Source organism: Tricharina praecox, assembly GCF_024521635.1.
Source record: "Tricharina praecox strain CBS 144465 chromosome Unknown BZA05scaffold_5, whole genome shotgun sequence".
Classification (NCBI taxonomy): Eukaryota; Fungi; Ascomycota; class Pezizomycetes; order Pezizales; family Pyronemataceae; genus Tricharina; species Tricharina praecox.
Genome location: NW_026250407.1, coordinates 360 through 23,789, shown reverse-complemented (window position 1 = coordinate 23,789; position 23,430 = coordinate 360). Strand labels below are relative to the sequence as shown.

The window sequence follows — 23,430 nt, the reverse complement described above, 5'->3', positions numbered from 1 at the left end:
CGCCCGCCCCCCCTCCCCCCCCACTACCCCGTATCCTCCTCCACCAATTGCCTTCATCCCGCCGAGTCCATCTGTTTCCAAAATGCAGTGGGTTCTCCTCGCCCCCCTTCCCCCCAGATAATACACAATAATAGGTTGTAGTACAAGTAATGACAATGAAGAAAACGTAGAAACCAAAGTAACACCCGCTAGAATTGGAAGCAAGGAAAAGAAAGAAGAAAAAAAACAAACTCCAAAGTAAAAGATGCCCCCAAACCAATCCGAGACCGTGCCATATGCAGACAAGACATAAGAAAATCGTAGACAAAGGAAAATCGTGGTCGTCAGTGATACCCATGGACAAATGAAAGTCAAAAATACAGTCGCTACCCCCCAAAACTCCTCGCTGAAGAATAAGACAAATGGAAGAAGACGGAAAAGAAAGAACAAAAAGAAATAGAAGAAAAGGAACAAATGAGAAGATCCTGTTTACTCCTCGCCAGAGACGAGAGTTTCCATGCTGGCGCTCATCTCCATCTCCTTCTTGGCGCGAGACTTGTATCCACCCTGCTTTCCCTTGACTCCACGGCTGATACCTCCCTGTGCCTGAGGTCCTTGCCTCTGTCCGGAGGCCCTCTTGGCTCCTCCCTTGCTGCGCTCCCTGCTTCCTGCGTGCGCCCTCCGCTTGGAGGCCACGCGTACCGGGCGACTGTTGTTCTTGACGGCGATCTCGCTCTCGCTGGGCAGATCCTCAAACTCCTCGAGGATGGGGTGGGCGATGCCGGCCTCCTCGAGCTCTCCAGCCCACTTCTCGAGATCCCGCTGCATGGCCAGCTGTCGCTCCATGGGTGGCGACACACTGTAAGCGCGAGGAGGAGTGGTGGTGTCACGCTTGAAGCGCGAGACACGGTCGTCCTCGGCGATGAGAGGCTGCAGCGCGGCCAGGGTGTTGCGCTGGAGCATGGAAAGGTACTCGTCGGTGACGTCGACCGAGCGCCTGTACTTGCCGATGCCCTCCATGGGTCCCAGAGGTGGGAGAGGGTAGAGCAGCTGGTGGCTCGAGGGAGCCGCCTCGTTGCTGGCGCGGCGCGAAGCCTTCTTGGGCGCCGGGGTAGCGGTCATCAGGTTGTCGTAGTTGATGGGCTGGCGGGTGATTGATGTGTGGCGGCGGAACTCGGGACGAGGCGAGGTCGAGTACGAGGTCGAAGGTCGCGATCGGGTGGGCGAGCTGGTGCTCGACGCAGTGGTAGTGGAGGAGGAGGACGACAGACTCGGAGTCATGGGCTGCGAGGTAGGAATGTCGGTGATGAGCGCGGGAGCGTATCGAGGAGTCGAGATGATCGACTTCTTGGAGTTGCTCTCGAGGCAGAGCTCGGCGGCGGCGGCGGCGATCGACTTGTCCCACTTGTTCTGGGAGACGCGCTCGCGCTGTTCCCTCGAGAGGAAAGCGTTGAATACCGAATCAAGGAACTTCATGTTGGATGTTGGTTGGGGTTGTGTGTGGTTGAGGTGGTAGTGGTGGTTAAAGTTGGAGTGGCGGTGGTAGTTGAGGTGGGAGAGGCGGTGTTGTTATAGTTGAGTGTGGATGTTCAAGGTAAGGATGTTGTGGACCGGGTGGGTGGGATGGGGGTCAAGTGTATTCGTTCGGTCGAGTGAGAAGATATTTGAATTCGCTGGGACGATTCTGTGGAAGCTTCTGGTGTCTATGAGGCATTCGAAGCTTAAAGTGTGTGTTGGGTGATTTTTGAATGCAGCTGTTGCTCCACGGGGCGATGTTGTTTGTAAGGCCAATGTGCGCTGAGCTTACCACGGTTCGAGGTGGTGATGATGTAGTAGTGGTGATAGTAGGTTGTAGTAGTGAGTTGTTGTTGAAGTTGAAGCTGAATGGGTAAGATCTTTTTGGAGGGAGCGGGTGTGGTGTTATATCTGGATGGGAGGTGAGGCAGTCGACTGGGGGGGGATTAGGCGTTGAGGGGTTGCAGTTAGGCGTAGCGTGGGAATGGTACTGCCGTGCGGGTGAGTGGGAGTTGGGAGTCTGTGTGGGAGTCTGTGTGTGTTGTTGTTGTTGGTGTTACGCCGACTAGAGTCCGGGCCATGGGGGGGGTGGGTTAGGGGTAAGGGTATTGGGGGTAAAGGGTAATGGGGGGATGGATATGGGGGGTGGGAGGGTTGGGTCCTGGTCCCCCCGCGCTGTTACGTCGAAATGGGTGTTTTCGGGGGGAAAAAGCAAAGGGCCTAGGAAGCGCGAGAGGGAATCTCCGGAATAGTTGGTCTGTGACTAGTAGCGCCCTACTATTCCAGACGAATGCGGGTGTGGGTGAGTGGGCGAGGATAGCGGTGCCGGTGTGGGTGCGGTGGATGGATGGATGGTGTGTGGATGCGGAGAGGCCATAACCACTACGGACGTCGGGGAGAAGAGGGTCTGGCTGGCTGGCTGGCTGGCTGGCCGCTGTAGGTACTTCCTCCAGAGTACCTACGTGAGCAATTGTGTGAGTCCTCAGGCAGGGCAGGGCAGGCAGGCAGACAGGAAGGAGGGCCCGCAGGCGGGCAGTGACGAAGAAACGCCCGCGAACCGAACAGATGGAGATAGATAGATACTCCGCAAGAACCCCCGATTGATTGTCGCGTGTGGAGAATAGAATACGAGATACACTACGCAGTTACCGACAGCAGCACGCAAAGTGGCTGAAGCAAAGTGTTTCGCAGTAGAGCACATACGAGATATCTCCAAGTAGATATGTACTCAAACTATGTATGTGGTGTACAACTGGACGACGCGGCCGACAGTCAATCACGGTCGCTCGTCGCAGATGGGCCAGTAGAGAGCCGCCGCGGATACCAACGTGCAAGAGCCGGATTCACGATCGCGATGCTAACGTCCGATTGATACGATGCCGAAATGACAGTTGTCTGTCTGTCTGTCTGTCGGTCTGTCGGTCTGTCGGTCTGTCGGTCTGTCGGTCTGTCTGAAGCCCACCTCTGGCCACAGGCCGCCATCATCATCATCGTCGTCGTATGGCTGGCTGTACATACATGGAATATTCCACCCGCAAATGATGTCTACTCACCGACTCACTCACTCATCCACTGACGATACTGCACCCATCGTCCAGCTACTCCAGAGTGGGGGGAGCCGCTATTATTGCAACACACCGCCACCGAGCGGCGCGCGGGCGGGCATAACCACCTACCTGACAACCTACAGCTCCTGGCACGGCCGTATGAGGTATGTATCAGTTATTCGCTGCTACCGTAGTCGGTCAACTACTGCTGTCTTCGCTGTCAAAGATTTGAAGCTGAACCGCTCTGCCGCAAAGGTGTAAAAATAAATAAAAAAAGAATGGGCGGGTTTTCGCCAAAGGCTGAGGATTTGGGGTGGAGCATCCGAAGCCCGTGGGAAATGGCCGAATCGGGAATTTCGATGCACTGCAAGGTCGGGGGAAAACAATAATAATGGCTGGCAGCTGGCTGCAGCGAACGGCGGTGGTGGTGCTGGTGGTGGTGCCAACTACTGCGTGCGCCGCATATCTATCGCGCGGTCAGTCAAGCCTCGAGAAGGATGTGTGTACGTGCATGCGTGCGTGCGCCGTGCGTGCCTAAGGGCCTCCACAAAAATCCTGAAGGGAAAGAAAAAAGCCGAGTATGGGCAGGAAGATGCGAAGTATGCAGCTATGATACACTCACTTAGCGAGGAGCAGAATGATGATGATCATGGTAATTCTGCCCGAGTACATGCTGATACCCAGACCGTAGCTGCATATTTCGGCGGGCAGCAAACAAACTTGCGCTCTCGGCGGGGCTTCATTCGGACCACCGCCCCGTGGGCATTGGGCGGCCCTGAGGAATCACAAGCATCTCGGCGTAAATACGCTGGAGTATGTACCCTCCCTACCCACGGACGAGGAATCACAGGCATCTCGGCGAAACTACTCTACCCACCCTAACCACAGACGAGGAATGACAAACATTTCGGCTCAACTACACATCTACCCTAGGTACCCACGACGAGGCGAGCGAGAGAAGGAACGAAATTCGGAAGGCACCGGCCAGATGGAAGGGCACCCGGCGGAAGGGGAAGCTAGAGTATAGCAGCCGCTTTCCCCCTCCCCCGGAAGAAGAAGGGGAGACCATACCCTAGAGCAAGTCGGTAAGGTACTTCGAAGTTCGGTATGATGGGAATCTGGGAGCATGTACCGTACTAGCACTCTACCATACTAGTCATCGTCGTCGTCGTCGTCGTCGGTCCTCGTCGTCGCGGGGGCCGAATTCGTTTGGAATTCGTGCGAATCCATTCGCATTCATTTTATCCATATCGATCCTTCATTTCATTTCTCTCGGGCTCCTACCCCCCCCCTCCCGCTCGTCCTTGGGTAAGTACCCAAACTACCTTAGTTACTCTACCGGACCGGACCGCGGGTATGACATGGGGGCCTTTCACTCGAAACATACCAAAGCTCCAAGCCAGATGCATACATAGACCTGGAGACCGGAGTAGGGTATGGCACTTGTTTATCCAGAAAGCCAGTTAGCCAGCCAGAGTTACTCGTATGTACACAGCTGGCCGGGTACGGGGATAGTCAACTGGATAGCTACCTCCCTACTCCACAGCCAGGTAGATTACGTGGTTACCGTGACCGCCGTACCGAATCAAGGGATGGGGAATAATTAGTGCTGTGTCCGTGGCCTTCCAATAACCATCGATGTACCGGTACATACCCAGATGAGGGAGGGAAGTCCTCGATCAGCAGGCTGATTGACGGCCCGGTACAACCGTCGGGTTGGTTCTGAAGGTTCGCGCTGGTGGGAAAGCTGAGATGAGCTCCGCCGAAAGTTAACCTCAAGGCGAGGGCGAGAGGTTAGTTTCGTGAATCGAATACGACTCACGAGCTCGAGGGGTTACGAAAACCAGGCAGAAGCCGATCAATCATCATACGGTATGGTACAGCCCCCCCCCCGCCCGCAATGTTTGACTCAACCTTCAATCGATAGGCTGCGAGAGAATGCGAGTGGTCGTGTGTGTATGGTACATGGCCAAACAGAGGAGGCTTCCTCGAAGCCCGCCGCCCGCTGTGAGCCAACGAACGCCCTGCTCTACCTCGATTGGCCCGCCGACCCCCGGCCTATCGAGAGGCAGAAAACTCCCACGCTTGCCCCACACTTTCAACTGAGCTGAGCTGAACTGATGATGGCGAGGATGTCGGGCAGAGCAGAGTTTCCAACACAACAGGCATGCAGCCCACAACCCACAACCCATAGCCATAACCAGTTGGTCACAAACCAAAGGCTGGGGGCGGAATCGGGAGGGAGGGAGGGAGAATCCAACATCAACCGAATCGGAATCCGGTAGATCGAACAGCCACTTGCTATGCTAGCCATCCAATTTGATGGGACCGCCTGTTCTCGAGCCTCTTCTCTCCTCCAGCTCCTCCACGCCCACCCACCCACCTGCCACCCCCCCGCTCCATCTCTCTCTCTCTCTCTCTCTCCCTCCACTCGGCTGTGGCCGTGGGAGGAGGAATGGGGCTTTCGAACCGGACCGTGGCGTTCTCCAGCCCCAGCCCAAATAGTAAGCCGGAGCTGCCCAAAGCTCTTTCTGCCTGCCCTTTTGCCCCCTTTCAACCACCAATCCCGACAGCAGCTTCGGCCTCCCCCCCCACCGCCACCCCAGCACCCCAGCAGCACCAGCACCAACAGCGTTCGCTTCCGAGCTCGAGGTTGGTTATCCGGTTCCCAACTTCCCAAACTTCCCATGCTTCACGTCAAGGAAGGAAACCGGTATCTATCCATTTACCACCTCACTCTGACGACACCGTGTTTATCCTGTCGGCGGGGGGACGCGGACAGAGCGCGCGCTGGAGAGGTTTACCGATGCACTGCATCGACATCATAGGGCTGCGGGAAGGCCGAGTTTCAATGGTCAGTCAGCAACACATGGAATGTCGACGCGATCTGCGGCCTCGCTCATGCTCATGTACGAGGTTCGTATTTACTAGGTAGTCCCGGGTTTGTGACGGGAATTGTCCTTTCGCTTCCCGTCAAACATGTGTAGATACTCTACGGTTACATGTGCTCGGGTTGTCTGTGAAAGTCGTGACTCGTCCACTCGAGCACATGAAAGAGAACACAGTCAGTCAGTGATTCCTCACCGCCGCCGGGTGTCGGCGCCCACACTGAAGAAGTGAAGCTCAACCCCCACCCCCCGGCGAACCAAACCAAATCGCAGTTATCCACTGAATCCCCGGGATGTAACCAGAGTAGTACTAGGTATGGTTACCAGCTGGCACGGTACGCAGCCATGCCCAAAGTATCGACGCCACATCCCCCACCCCCAAATTGCAGGCACCAAAACAAACCGCCACAGAGGTGGAGGAGGAGGAGGAAGAAAGGGAACCGGCAGTTTGGGTTCCTTCCCTCCTCCACCTCTGCTTTTTGCTTTTTGTTTGACACCAACACCGCGGGGACGGTACGGTACCTACGGTTCCGCTGATTGAAACACCCCTCCTCCCAGGTCCTGCCATTCTAGGCCAGTGGGGGAGGGGCGTGGGTACTTACCTAAGGCGCTCGAGTCCCAAGTCTCCGCATCTCGATGATAATCGTCCTCGAAACGACGGCAAGAAGCCGAGTAACGAGTTCTATCCTATCCTGTCCAAGACTTCTTATCCAGCTTCCCGACTCCCGAGGGCAGGCTGGACGATAGGCATGTATATAGCACGGGAGTAGTATAGGTAGTACTTATCAGTCAATATGCACCCGTTGGTCGAGTATCTACATCTACATCTACGTTTATCTACAAAGGTACCATACTCGTCGATACACGATAGAGTACATACGGACCTGTGTATTCACGTACAGAGACACAGCCTCGAGCTGAGCTCACAGTACATGATACATACATGAACGAGAAAACGCACTTTACTGTGCGCTCCTGCAATCTGCAATCTGGCTGACAAGTGTATATCTACGGTAACCTTCACACATTCTTCCCTTCAAAGGAAATTAAGCGGCCGGCTGCACTGCGCGCAACTGCAACTGCAGAAGATCGTGCCGCTTACTCTACTCTACGATCTCCCCGATCTCAATTGGTAGTTAAAGTATTGACAACGACGCTGCATAGAGTGGATTGAGATGGAGTACCTGTAGATACAGAGCTCTAGAACGGCGCGGTATGAGGTAGGTACTCTATTACTTTTACCGGCCGCCTCCTCACGTCTTCGTTGTCGCTGTCGACGCGTCACCCCGCCGCCGCGCTGACTGTTTCTTTGTTTTCTTTGTTTCTTCCCGCAGTGTCCTCCTCCTCCCGTGCTCCCGTCCTTCCGTCGTCGACGGGAGGAATTACCGTTAGTTCATTACCAAACAACTTCCCTTCCCTCTCCCACGGTCCCAGTCGTGCGGAAATTGCTTCCATCCCGAGCAAGCAAACTTCACCACCCCCAACTTCGACCATCCAGGTGGAGTAGACCCCACGCTACGCTGCCGCCCCGCCGGTAACCAACTTCCAAGTAGGCATGTAAGAAAGAAAGAGAAAGCAGAGAAACAAGAAAAGCGGTCAGAGCGAAAACAATCAGCCTGATTCCATGGAAGTTTCGAAACACCTCCCACACTCCCCTCCCTCCCACCTCCCTCCCTTGCTTCCCCCCCGCGCCGCGCCCGAGCAGCCACCGTCAAAATCGGGCTTTTTGCCGACTACCGACGAGGTCCCGACTAGCTACCATAGCTACCGACCACGGCTCGTTCGAAGCGAGACCCGAGATTTTGGGAACACGTTTTCTGCTCTGCTGGGGGGGGGGGGGGGGGGGGGGGGGAGGTGGGGAGGGAGAAGCCTGAGGGAGAGGGACGGCAAGTAATTCTACCTGTGTAACTCATATCATAGTACGAAGTGGTATGTGGCGGGAGAAACAATCTACCAAATCGCACGAGCCACACACGGGAATACTGGTAGATTATGTAGATACATAGCCACAGAAAGCCACACCGCCACAGAGGACGATAGTAGAGGGAAGCGATACGGCGCTCGAAAGAAAAACAACGTGAAACTCATCGGCATCGGCACCATCGAACTGAATACTCTATATAGCAGCACAGTATTGCCGCACGCATACTCGGCCATTGGCGAGTATGCGATGAAGGCAGAAAATCTCGGTGTCTGTGTCTGCGGGGGATGCGGTGCGGTGCGGGACGGGGAAGGAATCAACTCGCACTGGATAACTTCCTATCTAGCTGCTGAGACGCGGACGGGAGGGAGGGAGGGAGGGATCGATGTTGCCGAATCGAATCGAATCGAATCGGATACCTGGTGAGACGCGACTTATGAATCGACGTATCATTTACTGGCTTGCTAGTGGTCGAGGACGCGACTGGCAATAACAACAACAATACCAACAGGAACAACAATACCAACACCAACACCAACAGCAACGGCAACGGCAAAACCAACAGCGACACCAACACCAATAGCAACGACAATCACAAGAACCAGCAGCGATAGCAACTCCCGAGCCTTCCCGCGTTGCTGTGTAGCGGGTGCGCCAGTGGCTGCGGCGAGGGCTGTTGGTTGTCGGCAGTTGTCGCAAAGTTGACTGTTCGACCCGTTCGTGAAGGTGGTGGTGGTGGTGATCCGACGGCGGATAACTGTGCTAGTATGTGTTTAAGCGACCACTGCCGGCATCACGCAGGAGAAGCATCCATTGAACATTCATCGTGGCTGGGAATTGATACTCAGTTATGCTTACGCCTCCCCTTCACAGCAGCCGCACGCGGCACGCATACATTCCGTATGTAGCGGTGGCGGTGATGTGTACTTTGGTACATACATGATGCATTCGCTCCGCATGTCGGATGCACATCCCTCAAGATCCCCAAGCCCGCATGCCCGCACGCACGCGGCCGGGCTTATCCTCCTAACTACCCCACAAAACGCCAGCGAACTCTGATAAGCAGCCCCCTTCCCCCGAGAAGGAGGCTGCAGCCGCTTGGCTCGCCCGCTTGCCTGCTTGATGCCCATGTGGGGCTGGGCCGAACGGACTGGACGGACTGGAACTGGACGGGATGTGCTGTCAACTTCATCGCGTTGAAGATCCGCCTACTAGTGTGTAGCCTCGCGATCATCCCAACGCCTAAAGAACCCCGTCCCATCCGACCGCACAACTGCACAGGCGTACAAAGGTACTCTACCCGACTGGAGGACTCAACGAGGAAACGCGTAGTCACGTATCTATGTTACTATGTTGGGTACGCGCGGAGGGCAACCGTCGCGCCGAGGGACAATCGTAGCGCGGGCGGACAATCCTCACGCTGGCGGCCGAGGGCGGACAAGCGGGCCCGGGCTGGATTTCACTTGACGTTGACTAAGCCTTGCCGGCCTCCGGAGACGGACGAGGGAAAGGGAGCTAGCCTGAGTATAACGAATAACAAGCGTGAAATCACGCAATCGCGAGATGCCAACCAAAGACTAAGGAAACAAAAAAAATATACGTCGACAGCTTCGAAAACATCATGAAGAGAATAGCTTCTTCTCCTACTTCTTCTCCTACTTCTTCCTCTTCTTCCCCTCACCTCAACCTCATCGTCACCTCCCTAGCCCCCGAGTAACCGCCCGTGTTCGGTAAGTTTTCACCCCTCCACTGGTGCGTGTTGTAACTGAAATGAAAGTAATAGTCTACCCCGCATCGCTGCTCGGCTCTCGACCTTCCTACCCCGCCTGATTTACGGAAAGAGAAAAGAAGAAGGAAAAAATAGTCTTCAATCGAGATGGCAACGTTAGTCTTCTCCTCCCGCCGTTGCCTTTTCGTCGGTGATGAAAACAAAAACCAAAAAACAACCCAGGCCGTCCTGAGCTTGCGCAACCCCGTCTAAACGATGTCATAGAAACATTACCTGGCACGAAGGCCTTACGCGCGCTGAGCGCAACACCTTCAATGGCCAGCAAGGGCTGACGCTATGGCTGACTGGCCTGTCGGCCTCGGGCAAGTCTACCGTTGCCACAGCGCTGGAGCAACACCTCCTCCACAACGGAGTCACCGCCTACCGCCTTGACGGTATGTACTCAGCTTTCCCTGCCTGCAATTGAATGCAACTAACCCAAACCTTCTTCCACCCACAAGGCGACAACGTTCGTTTCGGCCTGAACAAGGACTTGGGCTTCTCCGAGGCGGACCGCAACGAGAACATCCGACGAATCGCAGAGGTGTCCAAGCTGTTCGCCGACGCCTCGACCGTCGCAATCACCTCCTTCATCTCGCCCTACATCGCCGACCGCGCATCCGCCCGCGCCTTACACGAGAGCGCCAACCCTCCCATCCCCTTCATCGAGGTTCACATCGACATCCCGATCGAGGTGGCCGAACAGCGCGACCCCAAGGGCCTGTACAAGAAGGCGCGCCAGGGCATCATCAAGGACTTCACTGGCATCTCGGCCCCGTACGAGGCTCCCGAGAACCCCGAGATCAAGATCCGCACCGATCAGGTTAGCGTCGAGGACGCCGTCAAGATCATTGTCGACTACCTCGAGGAGAAAGGCCTGGTAAAATTGGCCAAGAAGGCTGAGGCATAGACGTTCCGTCCGTGTTGGTGGTGCTGAGTGTGTTGATTTGTTTTGTTTTTTTGTTGTCACACGTGTGTGTGTGTGGGGGGGGGGGGGGGGGGGGGGGAAGGCGTCAATACCTACTATAGATACCGAAACGAAGCAGCCTCGTTGTTACAACTACATACCCACCGGTATCCATATCCGCAATGATCGTGTGTTTTGTCCAACTGATTGGCGACGGGGACCGGTTGGTTTCCTGTTTCATAACGGGTTTAGTTGGATGGGGAGAGAGAAAACAAATACACGAGAGTGACCGCCGGCGACGACGGGCGGGAAAATATCTGCCGCTGGCGAGGGGGACGGGGGGGGGGGGAATTGGTGTATCGTAACAGCAAATCTCCCTGATCCAACCCCGCGGGATGGATTCTCCCACTTGGAGGAGATATGTATGCTCCATACATAGAGTACAGCTCTACTATAGATCTACCTGCAGGAACGCGGGCTGTCCCGCGTATCTAATCCCCACTTGATCCATCCTCCTCCCTCCTCCTCCTCCTCATAGGTACATAGAGTACCCACGCGAAAGCTCAAACAACCTACAGGGGGTGGTTATGTACCTACGGCACTCGGTCTCGCGAATCCTGTCGTCGGCCATGTGCGCGCGCGGGAGGAAATCCGCGGAGGAACATGAAGATGAAGAAGAAGAAGACGTGGGACGTGGGGACGTGGAACGTGGAACGTGGGGTGGTCGTGGTGGGGGATGGGGTGGGGGGTGGGGGGGTATAAGTTACCTACAACAGCATAATTTTTCCGTGGGGTGAAAAGTAACTATCCCAGTACCGATGTTAAACGGTACCCCACGGGCAGAGCCCAAGCCACAGTATCGATAGGGGACTTGAAAGTTAACGATCGGCGTGGTGGGCGGCGTCGGCGGCGTTAGGCGGGAATTCACAAGCCATGATTCGTTGTCGGCGAGGAGCGAAGAGCCCGAAGCGAGGAGAAGTGGAAGTGGAAGATGTGAAACGGCGGGGCGCGGCGCGACGCGACGCGCGGGGCCGAGAGAAGGGGAAGGGAGGGGAGGGGAGGGGGCTCGCCGAGCTGACTGGCTGACTGGTCCGGGGTGCATAGAATTATTGGCCAAGACTCGGCCAAGAATCGGCGAATCGCTGGAGTTGAATGGGATGGGAGATGGGAGATGTGCCGCCGACCTCAGCAGCGAGCGTGAGGAAAGCTATTACGGGTTATGCTATTTACCCCCTCTCGAGTCTCGGGCGGGTAGAGGGGATGAGTGAGGAGTCGCTACATACCGTGTGTTACCTATATCTACTCGTAGTATGATGAGTTTTGGGGGGTTGATTTGCGGGGTTACATTATGTATGGTTTGTATGCTTTTGTTTACTTGACTTTCTTTTGCAACATTCCGAAGTATGTAACTGAAGTTATGCGAACCTCGACTCTATGAGGTGTGTACTCGACAGAAAAAAGTAAAAACAAAGCGACGGGCGTCAAATACTGGTAGATAGTGTGAGGAAGATCATCACACTCGCTCGCTCGCGCCCATCATCTATCTAGAGCAGATAGAGTATCTACGGTAGTCTACCATCTCAGCGCAGCTGCTCAGCGCTTCCTCCATCGGATCGTTTGGATCTTGCCCCGAATGATTCCGGTTGGCCAGCGGACACCTCGGCCGGGCTGGAACGGTTGGGGATGTTTTGTGGCCCACCCCCGCCCCCGCTGGAGATGAGGGAGAAACTAAAACCAAAACCACAAACATTCAGTTAGATATCTAACCCTGGCTTGGCCCGTGTTATTCGCTCGCTCGCTTGGTTGCTTGGTTGCTTGCTTCTTCCTCCATCTCGGAACGACATGAGACAATGAGACATCTTGCAGCAGCGGGCGCAAATTTGGGGTCGCGCCCATATACCAGTGGGTAGTTGGTACAAACAGCAAACATACCACTTTCCCCTCATCCTGCTTTTATCACCCCGGATCTACCTGGTATCTGTGTGTACATGAGGTATGTATGTACCAGGATTCCCCAGAGTTTATGTGCGTTGCATGCAGCTAGTATCTAGAGGAGAGTAAATGAGCTCGCCCCCGAAGGTCGAATGCGGGGAAACTGGAAAGCAGGGCCTGGAACAGCGGAACGGTGGAACGAACGAAGGTGAGGCGACTGCATGCGCCGTCACTCGGCTCGCTGCTCGCGGCTTCGGGAGGCTTGGATGGGGTGAGAGCGGGTCCGGAGCAGCTACTTATCGCGGGTATTGGGGAGGGGAGGGCAGGGGAGGGATGATGGGACGTCGCGGGAGGATCCGGACGAAGACGTGCGTGCTTTACTCTAGAGCGTGCAGAGTACTGCTGCGGTGAGATGCGGGGCGCGGCGGGATGCTGATGGCGGAAGTTCGAACCCGAATTTCTTTGCAGTAGAATATGTACCAACCATACCGTAGCTAGACGAGGAGACCAACCAACGGGCAACGAATAGGTACTTGGGCAGATGACGGCCAACGACCAACGGCCAACGACCAACGGCCAACGACCAACGACCAACGACCAACGGAGCTCTTTTTCTTTTCTTTTCTTTCTTTCCCTATCGGTGACGGACGCGGATGGACGGACGACGAACGGTGACTTTTCTCCATCGTATTCGCTTTCTTTTTTCTTTTCGTTCTTTTTTCTTGAATTATTTCTCGCGACTGGTTGGCGGGGAAGTACTTCATACTTCATACTAGAGTAGAAATAGTAATAAGTACTAAGTGTAGTCACAGTGAGGTCCAACGGACGTTTGCTATTTGGCTGCTGCTCCAGATAGTTGCTCTACATACTCTACCCTGCTGCCCTGCAGCAAGTGCAAGGTCTCGCCCACCGAGTATAGCCATGGCCACGGCCAGTCGCGATAACCGTCGAGTCATCTGCATGCTCTGCCGCCTCGCGTTGATAGGTAGGCAACAGCCAGAGCCAGACCACCTCCGCCCCTCCGCGAAATTGCAATCCGGACCGGGCGGAGGGGAGCAGCTATCATACATATCATACATACATACCGGAATGACTATAGTGGAGTAGAGCACTCGTACACTACTCCACTCCACTCTACTCTGGGTAGAGGAGGTTATCTACACACATACGGGGGAGTCGGAGAAACCGGGGAAGTCGGGGAACGAGTTCCCACTGGCTGGGTGGGATTAAGTACTCCCTACACGTTCGTTCCGCCCGCGGCGAAACCGTTTTATTATTTGTGATACAGAGTGGGTCTATATATCCGAGACGAAAAAAGCGACAGGTTACGGACGGACGGACGGGCACATGGGACAAGAATAATAATATCTACCTGAGTTGTCGGTGGGGAAATTAGTTATGTACGCCGTACGGACCTACGGTCGCTCGTCGGCCCTCGGTGCCGCCGCACATGTGCCGCGCAATAACTATCGGGCATGCAAGAGAAGGCGCTCCGAATTGTTCCATGCATGTCCTCCCCTCCCCCAGGTTCCAACCCCCTTCTTCGTCAACCCGGCCCAGCATCCCACCTTCCACCCATCCATCCATCCATCCATCCATCCATCTAGCCCTTCCCTTCCCTCCCTACCCCGCCTCGGTAATCTCACTCCTCACATTACCCACCTACTTACCTATGGCATATGCGACCCACATGAAAGAAAGCAAAAAACGAGCCTGTGGTGATTTATGTTTCGACCGATGACGCAGTCCTGTTTACCGCCGAGAATGTCGCGACCGCACGTGCGACGTCATCGTCTTTTTTCCTTTCGTACTTTCTTTCCTTCTTTTCGTCAGCAGCGGTTACAAAACACCGTGGGAAGACAAAAACAGTTATGTATTCATCACCCAGAAAAGCAACCCATCACATGGGAGATTTTATTGCATATCCCCTAGGTACGGTATCTGCTTCGCCCTTTGCTTCGCTTTATGCTTGCGCGCGTGCTGAAGGGTCGGCGATACATGAGGAAGTGAGGGGGATATTTACTACCTACTTCGCGGTGAGCATAAAGTTGCAAAGCTGGCAAAAGCAATTCTCCCCCTCGTGATATGTGCCTGTACGTATACCCTCCCACCACGTTGCTCATCAATGCAAGCGGGCAATGCAAAAGACTCATCTGTGATGATAGGTGAATAGTGTTTGTGACTGTTGATTCGGTCCAGCCTCGTTGTCTGCCCCAACGCCGCTGTCAGGACGATGGCGGAAACGAAGCGTGCCCTTCGTCGCCATCGTCTTTCACCGCACATCATATCAGCTCGGAAACAGGGGCAAGTCCATCGGTCCCTGCATATACTGCTCGCAATGGTGTCTCGCGGATCGTGAGACTCTCCAGCACAGCATCACGCGCCGTCACTCGCGCACAGAGATCGTTGCTCGCGTGCGCGCACGCTGGTTCTCTTACCTACACATCTCTCTTGGTCGCCATGGCCTAGTAAGACCATATGCGACGACAAAACTGACGTTCTCTCCCTTACCTATCTTGTGCGTGCGGCCGCATAGAGAAAGCAAAACTCCATCCACATGCATAATTCGAGATCTAGCCCCCACAGCTCTCCCACCTCGAACTTCCGTTCTATTTTCCTATCGTTGCGCGTGTACCGAAAGGACGTCGCTCTCGTTGTCGAGGTGGTGGTGGTGGTGGTCATCATACGTGGCATAGGTACTACACCTCCACACCCACACATCCTGAGGCTCTGCGACTGGCAGCGATCTAGAATCGGTAATCATGAAGGCTGAGTGTGCTCACTCACACTCGCGTCGTTATGCGGAGTATCCCACCACCACCACCAGCAACACCCCATCTTTACCACCACCACCAGTGCCGTCTAGCCGCCACCGTTGCAAACGGGCGGCGAGACGCTGGGGTGGGGGGTGCACGGCGGCTTCCTAACCTGCCCTTCCTATGTATTCCATTCTATGTCAGCTCAGCGTATTGAAAGCTCGCGATCACCATGCCCTTTCAATCTTCGAGCTACACGGAGTAGGTATCCCTTTTCTTCTCTGTCGCGAACGTGGCAGGCGCGAGGGGGTACGTAGGGCCGGGCGATGGCTTTCGGAAACGGGCCGCTTCGGTTTTTCCTCTGCTTTAATTTATTTTACACAGGAAATAATAAATAAAATAAAAATAAAAAATAGCGCGAAAGGAAGACGGAGTGTGGACCACTTGAAGGGATATCGACGGCGGATGGGGGATGGGGATGGCCGTGGATCATCGGATGGCCTGGATGGGCCCCGGACGAGCATGTTGTACATACCTCTACAGTTACGTGGGGGACAGGCCAGTTGTACAGGTACACACGCACGCCCGCCCGTCTGTCTTACCTCCCGTCCGTAGGATATGTGCCGAATCCTCCACGATATCGGTACTACTTCCCGCTATGTACGAGACATGTCGGACGCCCCGGGAGCACTCAGCACTGAAACCGCGGTGCTGGCCCTGCGTGCGTGCGTGCGTACGCCGTGCGTGGATTTGCCTCTTTCGTGCTGTCCCGACGGATACGAGGGTATGTACCACGGTTGGACGCGATTCGCGAGATTCAGATGTTGGCGATGAATCATGATTCATGACACGAGCACCTATGTAGGTAGGTAGGTATCCGCAGTAATGTCTACTGTCTGGAGTAACTAGAGTAACCGAGCGCGGCATCAGCTGGATGTCCGATGTCTTATGGAGAAAGTAACTACCCGAGTAGTACCATACATACGGTGCTGGGGAAATAATTTCGATGTGCCCGTGCTGTATGTAGGTATCTATGCGCAGTGGACTTGGGCATGGAGGCGCGCCAGGCGTATCACTCGGTCGCAAAGCCGTAGGAAGGGAAAAATCAAAGGGGCCTTCGTCGGGAACGACTCGAATCATAGCAAAAGCTACTGATTCTTGAGTCGTACGAGGAATGTATCTTTCTGGGAGCGTGTGTCGATACTACATACCATATAGATAACCCAGAATGTTCGCATTTGATCGTTTGAAGTTCCTGGCAAGCGCGACGCTCACTCCTCAGTTCAATCTATTGCTGTCTGTTACTGCTCAACTGACCAAAGATGCCTCCTGGGATCTCCTAGAGCTGAGCCGACAACCGTCTGTGTCGATATCTCGGCCAATGGAGAATAGAGAACACCGTGAGTCGTGACCCCATTCCTTCTCGCCGAAAGAAATTCAAGAACCACCACTTCTCACTCGCCGACCGACCACCCGCGCGCGGCGTTCTTGGTATCCGGGCTGCCAGAATTTCGCTTCGACTGCAGCGTACTTCACGAAAACCTCCGCTCGCAACCATAGGCCTTGAAGAGTGGACGGATGAGGTGCGCTGCACGCAAAAAAGGGGCCACTAGATACGGATAGGTACGCGGTTGCGAGGTAGACCACAGGCTCAGCGGAAGGGTGGAACTGTGTCACCGTGTGCGGTGGGGAGAGGAGGGGTACATATGATACTGACTACGCATCCGCTGCGAGGGCTGCGGAAGAGACAAAAGATTCGAGACCAGACCGTCACACGCTGCAAGCTACGGACGGATAGTCGCCGTCTTCGCCGACTCCCGACTCCCGCGCAGCTATGGTGCGGATGAGCGGCGATGAGTCCGAACCTTCAACCGGGCCGAGTACGCTCTCGCGCAGCATGCAGACTGCGCAGTGCGCAATTCTTCGAGTCCCCGGGCCGGATATCACAATCGGGCGGGAACTGGCGGCGCACGAGCCGCAAGGGCTTCCAGGCGGATGGGAAAGCGGACGGATGAGCGAGCCGACCTGGCAGCGGTGGAGCCAAGCGTGAACGGGGTAGAGTAGCGGCGCGCCGCGCTACCGCCTACGGGGGCCGGTGCAGGTGATGCGACGGCTCGGGCTACTCGCAAGTTTGTCGGTTTATAGCAGTACTGCATTCGCGCAAGAACTGCCCTCTCGCTGCCATGAACTCAGTGCTCTCACGCTGCTATGGACGAGGTTGTGGCGATTTCGTAGAATGGCGGTATTAATAGAGGTGATGGCAATGCCGCAGAATGGTGGTGCCGTAGAACGGTGGTGCTAATAGAGGTGATGACGGTGCCGCAGAATAGCGATGGTTCTTACCGTCTGCGGCTTTGTACTGGATGACCAGGTCAGCTGTGATGCTCAGCTACCAGAGGGTGTCGCCTGTAGCAGGGAGCTTCGAATGAATCGCGGCCCGAGATCCGTCAACTTTTGTATGACGTGGAGATGGTTCTTGAGTATGGCAACGTGTTTCGTACAGGGGATCATAAACGCATCAGCGGACGCCGAGATGTGAGAAACTCGTCAATATGTTGATACCAGAGGCGGGGAGCTTGCTTTAGTCCAGTTTGCAGAGATGAAGTCCATTCTAGTCAGGTGACTCGTTGATGCCCTCCGAAATGGCCATGTAGACATCGCCGTCCATTTCCGGATTCGGACAGGCAGTGGCCACGTCCATCTGTTCCAGACCACTTCTGGCCGAACCCTAGGTGCTGAAGAGTCAATAGCCTCCTGGTAGCTCACCGGATCTGCAGAATCCGATGGCTCTTCCGCCCAAATCTGTTGGGCGACCGCTGGTTGTCTATCCAGGAGATCGTATCTTTCGGATTGGCGCTCCCTCGCCCCGACATCCCGATACTCTCGGTAAGTCTACCATAGGTACGCGCACATCTTTGCTAACCGAAGGGTACTCGCATCCGGTATCTCATCGGAATGCTTTCCATAGTACGGCGATCGTAGCGGCGCTCGATGGGATACTAGCCGGGTTGCAGCTCGCGGATAGGCTGCTTTCCATAGTACGGCGACCGTAGCGGCGCTCGATGGGATACTAGCCGAGTTGCAGCTCGCGGATAGGCTGCTGGGCGAGTTGCTCGCCGACAGGATGCTGGGCGAGTTGCCGCTCGCGGATATGATGCTGGCCGATGTGCTCGCAGATGGGGTACTGGCCGAGCTGCCGGTCGCGGATGGTACGGTCGCCGATGGGATACTGGCCGATGTACTCGTCGATAGTACGGTACTGACCAATAGGGCACTGGCCGAGCTGCAGTCGCCGATGGGGTGCTGACTGAGTTGCTCGCTGATAGTATGCTGGCCGAGGTTCCGCTCGCGAATAGTGAGTGCTAGCCGAGTTGATCATCGTCGCCGCGCGTCCGCTCTGTTGGCAATACTCACTTAACTATGCCGTAGCATTCGCATTGGGAGGATCTTCAGCTCCGAGTATGATTTCAAGATCGTCTTCGCCGCCGAGAGGTTGATTTGCGGGGATAATCGAGATGGTGGCGGTGCTGTAGAAAGATGGACGGTGCTAATAGAGGTGATGCCACTGCGGCAGAATGAGGATGCTAACGAACATCAGGAAAAATGGTTTCCCTATGAACGTAGTTGGCTTTTTTTTCATTTTGTTTTTCCATTCATTGATTGCGTGCGACCTATGTAGATCATGGCAGTATCTACCCATTCGCCCTCCCGTTTCCCCGCCACTGTCCAATCCAACTTTCGTCAGGCGGTCCGATGTGGCTTTCCCTATCCCCGCCGTGGCCTGTCCCGAAGATGTATGGGCGCACCAAAGAAATTACACTAGGAAAAGACAACTTCCACTCCCTCGACTCGTCCCTGCCTCACCGCAAGTCACTAGTCCTCATTGCCGCCTTCTGCCTCTTCATCGGCAGATGCCATAAAGGAAGGTGTGGGAAGGAACAGCGGGCGCGAACCCGGCTCCTCAATCTCAACCTCAGCAGCCTCCTCCTCCTCTCGCCTAAGGCCCCCATCCATTTCCTCCGGCTCCCTGAGCTCCCACTCCCTGAGCTGCCACTCGGATATCTCACTAGCTGCATCTTCCTCCATGGCCTCTGGAATCCGTCTGCCCAGATCAGTGGAGCAAAGGTGTAATAAAACACACTGGGAAAGTACTATACCACTGAACCAAAAGTTATTCTGATGGCTGAAGGAAGCCTTCAAGTAGTTAACCCTAATGAGTGATATTTCATGATACAATTGATAAAGCGACACTGACGGAATCATAAACCATCACTCACTGTATGTGACACCCCAATAGACTCTTGGATAGTGGGTGTAACTGCACGGCCGGGCTGGGCTCCAGGTAGTGGAGAGGGGTAGACAGGTGGGCAGCAAACAGGGTTGCGCAAAGGCAAGACGGGCTGTGTGACACCCTGGTTGTAGTTGGCCCAACTTCAAGGTCTGACTTCTTACCAACGGGAGTTGGGAAAAAATGGTTAGATAGATTGAAGAGCAGGAGAAAGCAACCTTGAGATTAGTAGTAGCTAGTCAGAGAGGAGATATGCAGGAAGGAAGTAAGCGGGACCAGAGTTGTTACACCCCGATAGGTATCAAAGGTCACGACGGTCGCAAGAGATGTGATAGATAGTCCGGGTGATTAGAATAGAGTTGCGAGCCGAAGGGATAGTTAGAAGCGATCAAGGACAAAATAGGAAGGAGAAAGCAAACGGATTCCAGAGTCTAGACAGTGATTGGAGATGCGGATGAGTGGAATAACAGTCCAGAGGACTTTGAGATCTCCCTTCATAGGGCCCCGCTGTAACGGCACGGTCGGGCAATGTAACGGCACGGTCGGGCAAGGCTCCAGGTAGCGAAGGCGGGCTGGGGATCGGGTGTAACGGCACGGTCGGGCAAGGCTCTAGGTAGCGAAGTCGGGCTGGGGATCAGGTTCTGGGTTCGGTTGTCACGGCTCACAACGGGACGTTCGAGGAAGAGTTGGAATAGGGGTCGCAAGGCAGAGCGGGGGCTGCGCAGGGAACTGCGCAGGCGGCAATGCAGGAATGAGTCGGAGGAATTGGGGCTGTGTGTTGGAGACAGGGGTAGCGCGGCAGCGCAGGCTGTGAGTCACTGGAGCGGGGAATCGGCGAGGAGGATTTCTCAGGGTCTGGCACACGCCCACGGTCATTGTCAGATTGCGGGAAAAAGTGGAGGATTTCCTAAATAAACGGGCTGACGCCCCTCTGTTATTAGTTCTTCACGCAACAACTTGTTAATTCAACCACTGTTACCTCTGTCCGTGCCTCGGCTGCCGTCTGCGCCGTAGTCCTTGTCCCTGCCTCTGTCCTCAGTTGCCGTCTGCACTCAGCCCTGCCTCACCTTGTCCCCTGAACCCGTCTTGCCTCTGCCGAACCCAGAACCCGATCCCCAGCCCGGCTTCGCTACCTGGAGCCTTGCCGGACCGTGCCGTTACACTTTGTTGCGTCGCCCATCTCTCCACCTAGCGAAAAACCATGGCCACCAACACCCCAGCACCAGACCTTCCGCAGCAGGAGGAAGTACCGGTGGCACCACCCTACCACCGAGAAATTCCCGCCGCCATCTACGAACAACTCGAAATCATCGTTAACCATGATACACCCGCCGACAATGCGACCCTGATAGGGTTGTATAACCAATTCCAAATCATGGCACGCGCAATTACCCAGTCCCCCACAGCAGCACCAACCTGGTGAGTAGACGACCTCAAAGAACAACTTGCCAACTCCCGTCGCATCGCTAACCGGCTTGCCACCCTGGAAACTCAACCCCAGGGCCGTGCAGAACGTGTCCCGGAACCTGCCATGTTCGACGGCACCAGGGAAAAGCTTGAGGGATTCGTGGCCCAACTCCGACTCAAGCTATATAGCTGTGAGACTGGAACGAGTTTGCGTCGTCGGAGTCTATGATAATGTCGAGTATAGAATAAAAGTCAGGGATTTCGATAATTCACAACGGAATAATCTTAAGGGTGTTTCTTCAATGGTTTGTTCGGTGCGATGATTGTAGTTTGGTTCGGTTTGCCTGCTCGGTCCGACTTATAGTCGTTCCGATCCTCAGCACGTGATTCCTCTAGAGTGCGGCCTAACGTAGCTCCGTTGCTTCCTTTGCATCGGAGTTCCGCGGCCTAGCCTCGAGTCGTCGTCAGCTCTCTTCGGATAGTCTTCTCGACTAGGCAGGTGGTAAACACCACGCGCCCAAGATAGATCGGAGTTTCCGAGCAATTATCTCCCTCATGCGCCGGCAGAGTTCTTCGCTCGAAGTTGTCTGCCCCCATCGGTCGATGTTCGATTCTCTCGTCATAACAGTTTTTCCCTGGATCGGAGTTTTTACTGCGGGGCCCTATGAACGGAGATCTCAAAGTCCTCTGGACTGTTATCCCGATCTCCCGCATCTCCGATCACTGTCTAGACTCTGGAATCCGTTTGCTCCCTCCTTCCTATCTTGTCCTCGATCGCTTCTAACTATCCTTTCGGCTCGCAACTCTATTCTAATCACCCGAACTATCTAATCACATCTCTTGCGACCGTCGTGTCCTCCGATAGCTATCGGGGTGTCACACCATCTCCCCTCCCACGAGGCTTCGGCCCGAAGCAACCAAGTCCTCGCCTTTATCCTAACTTTGATAACTGGATGAAGTCCTCCATCCCCTTCATCCTACTACCTGCCCGAGTTCGAGAAAACCACATGGGAAAAAACTCTTACTCATCTGTGAGCCGGTAGTCCCTCGGCGCATCGGGATTTTTGCGATGAAACTCGCGTAGCTTTTCCCGACCGCCTACTGAGAAGTTGTCGAATGGCTCGTTCGTCCAGTCCCGTCGTTCGGAGTAGTTGAGCCATTTCACGAGGTAGAGCACTCGTCGACCTTTCTTCGAGCTGCTCATAACCTCATCGACGCTGTATTCTTCGTTGCCTTCCACATCATCGGCCTCTCATACGATCTGAGAGGGATCCGGTGGTGCTCGGGAGCCGGCTCGGAACGGTTCAATGAGCGAGACGTGAAAGACATTATGTATCTTCCACTTGCTTGGCAGAGTGAGCTTGACAGCGAGCGGCGATACGATCTTCTCGATTTGGAAGAGACCATGGTGTAACGGCACGGTCGGGCAAGGCTCCAGGTAGCGAAGCCGGGCTGGGGATTGGGTTCTGGGTTCGGTAGAGGCAAGACGGGTTCAGGGGACAAGGTGAGGCAGGACTCAGTGCAGACGGCAACTGAGAACAGAGGCAGGGACAAGGACTACGGCGCAGACGGCAGCCGAGGCAAGGACAGAGGTAACAGTGATTGAATTAACAAGTTGTTGCGTGAAGAACTAAATACAGAGGGGCAACGGCCCGTTTATATAGAAAATCCTCCACTTCTTCCCGCAACCTGACAATGACCGTGGGCGTGTGCCAGACCCTGAGAAATCCACCTTGCCAGTACCCCACTTCCGTGACTCATACCCTGCGCAGCCGCACTACCCCTGCTTCCTGCACACAGCCCCAATCTCCTGCGACTCATTGCTGCGCTATCCCTGCTCCCTGCACACAGCCCCAAATCCTCTGCGTCTCATCCTTGCACTGCCGGTGCACTACCTCTGCACTGCCCCCCAACTCTCCCGATCCTTGTGCCGACCCTCGCTTCGTCATTCCATCGCGAGCCGTGACAGTAGTCCCTCCCAAGGCTCGAGTTCCCACGAGAGCAAGTTCGACTGGTCCAGGCTGCATGGGGTATCGTCGATGGAAGTCGTCGACAGCTTGTACCTCGGTAAGGTTCTCCTCTGGTTCCCATGTTGGTGCCGCGTAGCCTCTCCATTTCACCAGGTACTGGGGTTTGCCCCTGAGGTTCCGGCTGTCGAGAACCTCTTCAACCTCCCATTCTTCTTGGTCGTCCACGATTACCGGAAGTGGTGGCGGTAGAATTTGTCCAGGGAAGTGATCGTCAGCGGAGGCATGAAGGAGGGATACAGGAAATGTTCGGTGCTTCTGAACGGTGTCCGGGATGTCCAATTCGTAGGTGTGGGTTCCGATTGTCTGAATCACACGGTAGGGACCATGGTGTTTGTTTTCCAGCTTGCGACTGGGTCTCTCGGTGCGCCAGTTCCGACCATCCACCCATACCATGCCGCCTGGTTGGAACGCTGGCGTAGGGGTTCAGTGTCGGTCGGAGTTGTCCTGTTGCCGTGCCTGGGCATACCGCATTTGGCTGCGGGCGACGTCGTG

At 55.1% G+C, this 23,430-nt stretch overlaps 3 protein-coding genes across 3 annotated transcripts; 1 reads left to right on the top strand and 2 right to left on the bottom strand.

Moving 5' to 3' along the window:
• Nucleotides 1-468: 468 nt before the first annotated feature.
• Nucleotides 469-1,455, bottom strand: BZA05DRAFT_333534 (uncharacterized protein; the record flags this gene model as incomplete). The annotated part of the gene is made up of 2 exons (XM_051480688.1): nucleotides 469-688; nucleotides 737-1,455. The coding sequence occupies 2 exons, from the start codon at nucleotides 1,453-1,455 to the stop codon at nucleotides 469-471; spliced, it is 939 nt and encodes a 312-aa protein (XP_051341836.1).
• Nucleotides 1,456-7,805: 6,350 nt separating this feature from the next.
• Nucleotides 7,806-8,233, bottom strand: BZA05DRAFT_389135 (uncharacterized protein). Its single transcript, XM_051482735.1, has one exon. It carries the CDS (start codon nucleotides 8,084-8,086, stop codon nucleotides 7,880-7,882), a length of 207 nt encoding a protein of 68 aa, XP_051341835.1. The 5' UTR covers nucleotides 8,087-8,233; the 3' UTR covers nucleotides 7,806-7,879.
• Nucleotides 8,234-9,843: 1,610 nt separating this feature from the next.
• BZA05DRAFT_389131 (adenylyl-sulfate kinase) lies at nucleotides 9,844-10,606 on the top strand. Its single transcript, XM_051482734.1, has one exon. It carries the CDS (start codon nucleotides 10,046-10,048, stop codon nucleotides 10,526-10,528), a length of 483 nt encoding a protein of 160 aa, XP_051341834.1. The 5' UTR covers nucleotides 9,844-10,045; the 3' UTR covers nucleotides 10,529-10,606.
• The last annotated feature ends 12,824 nt before the right edge of the window (nucleotides 10,607-23,430 follow it).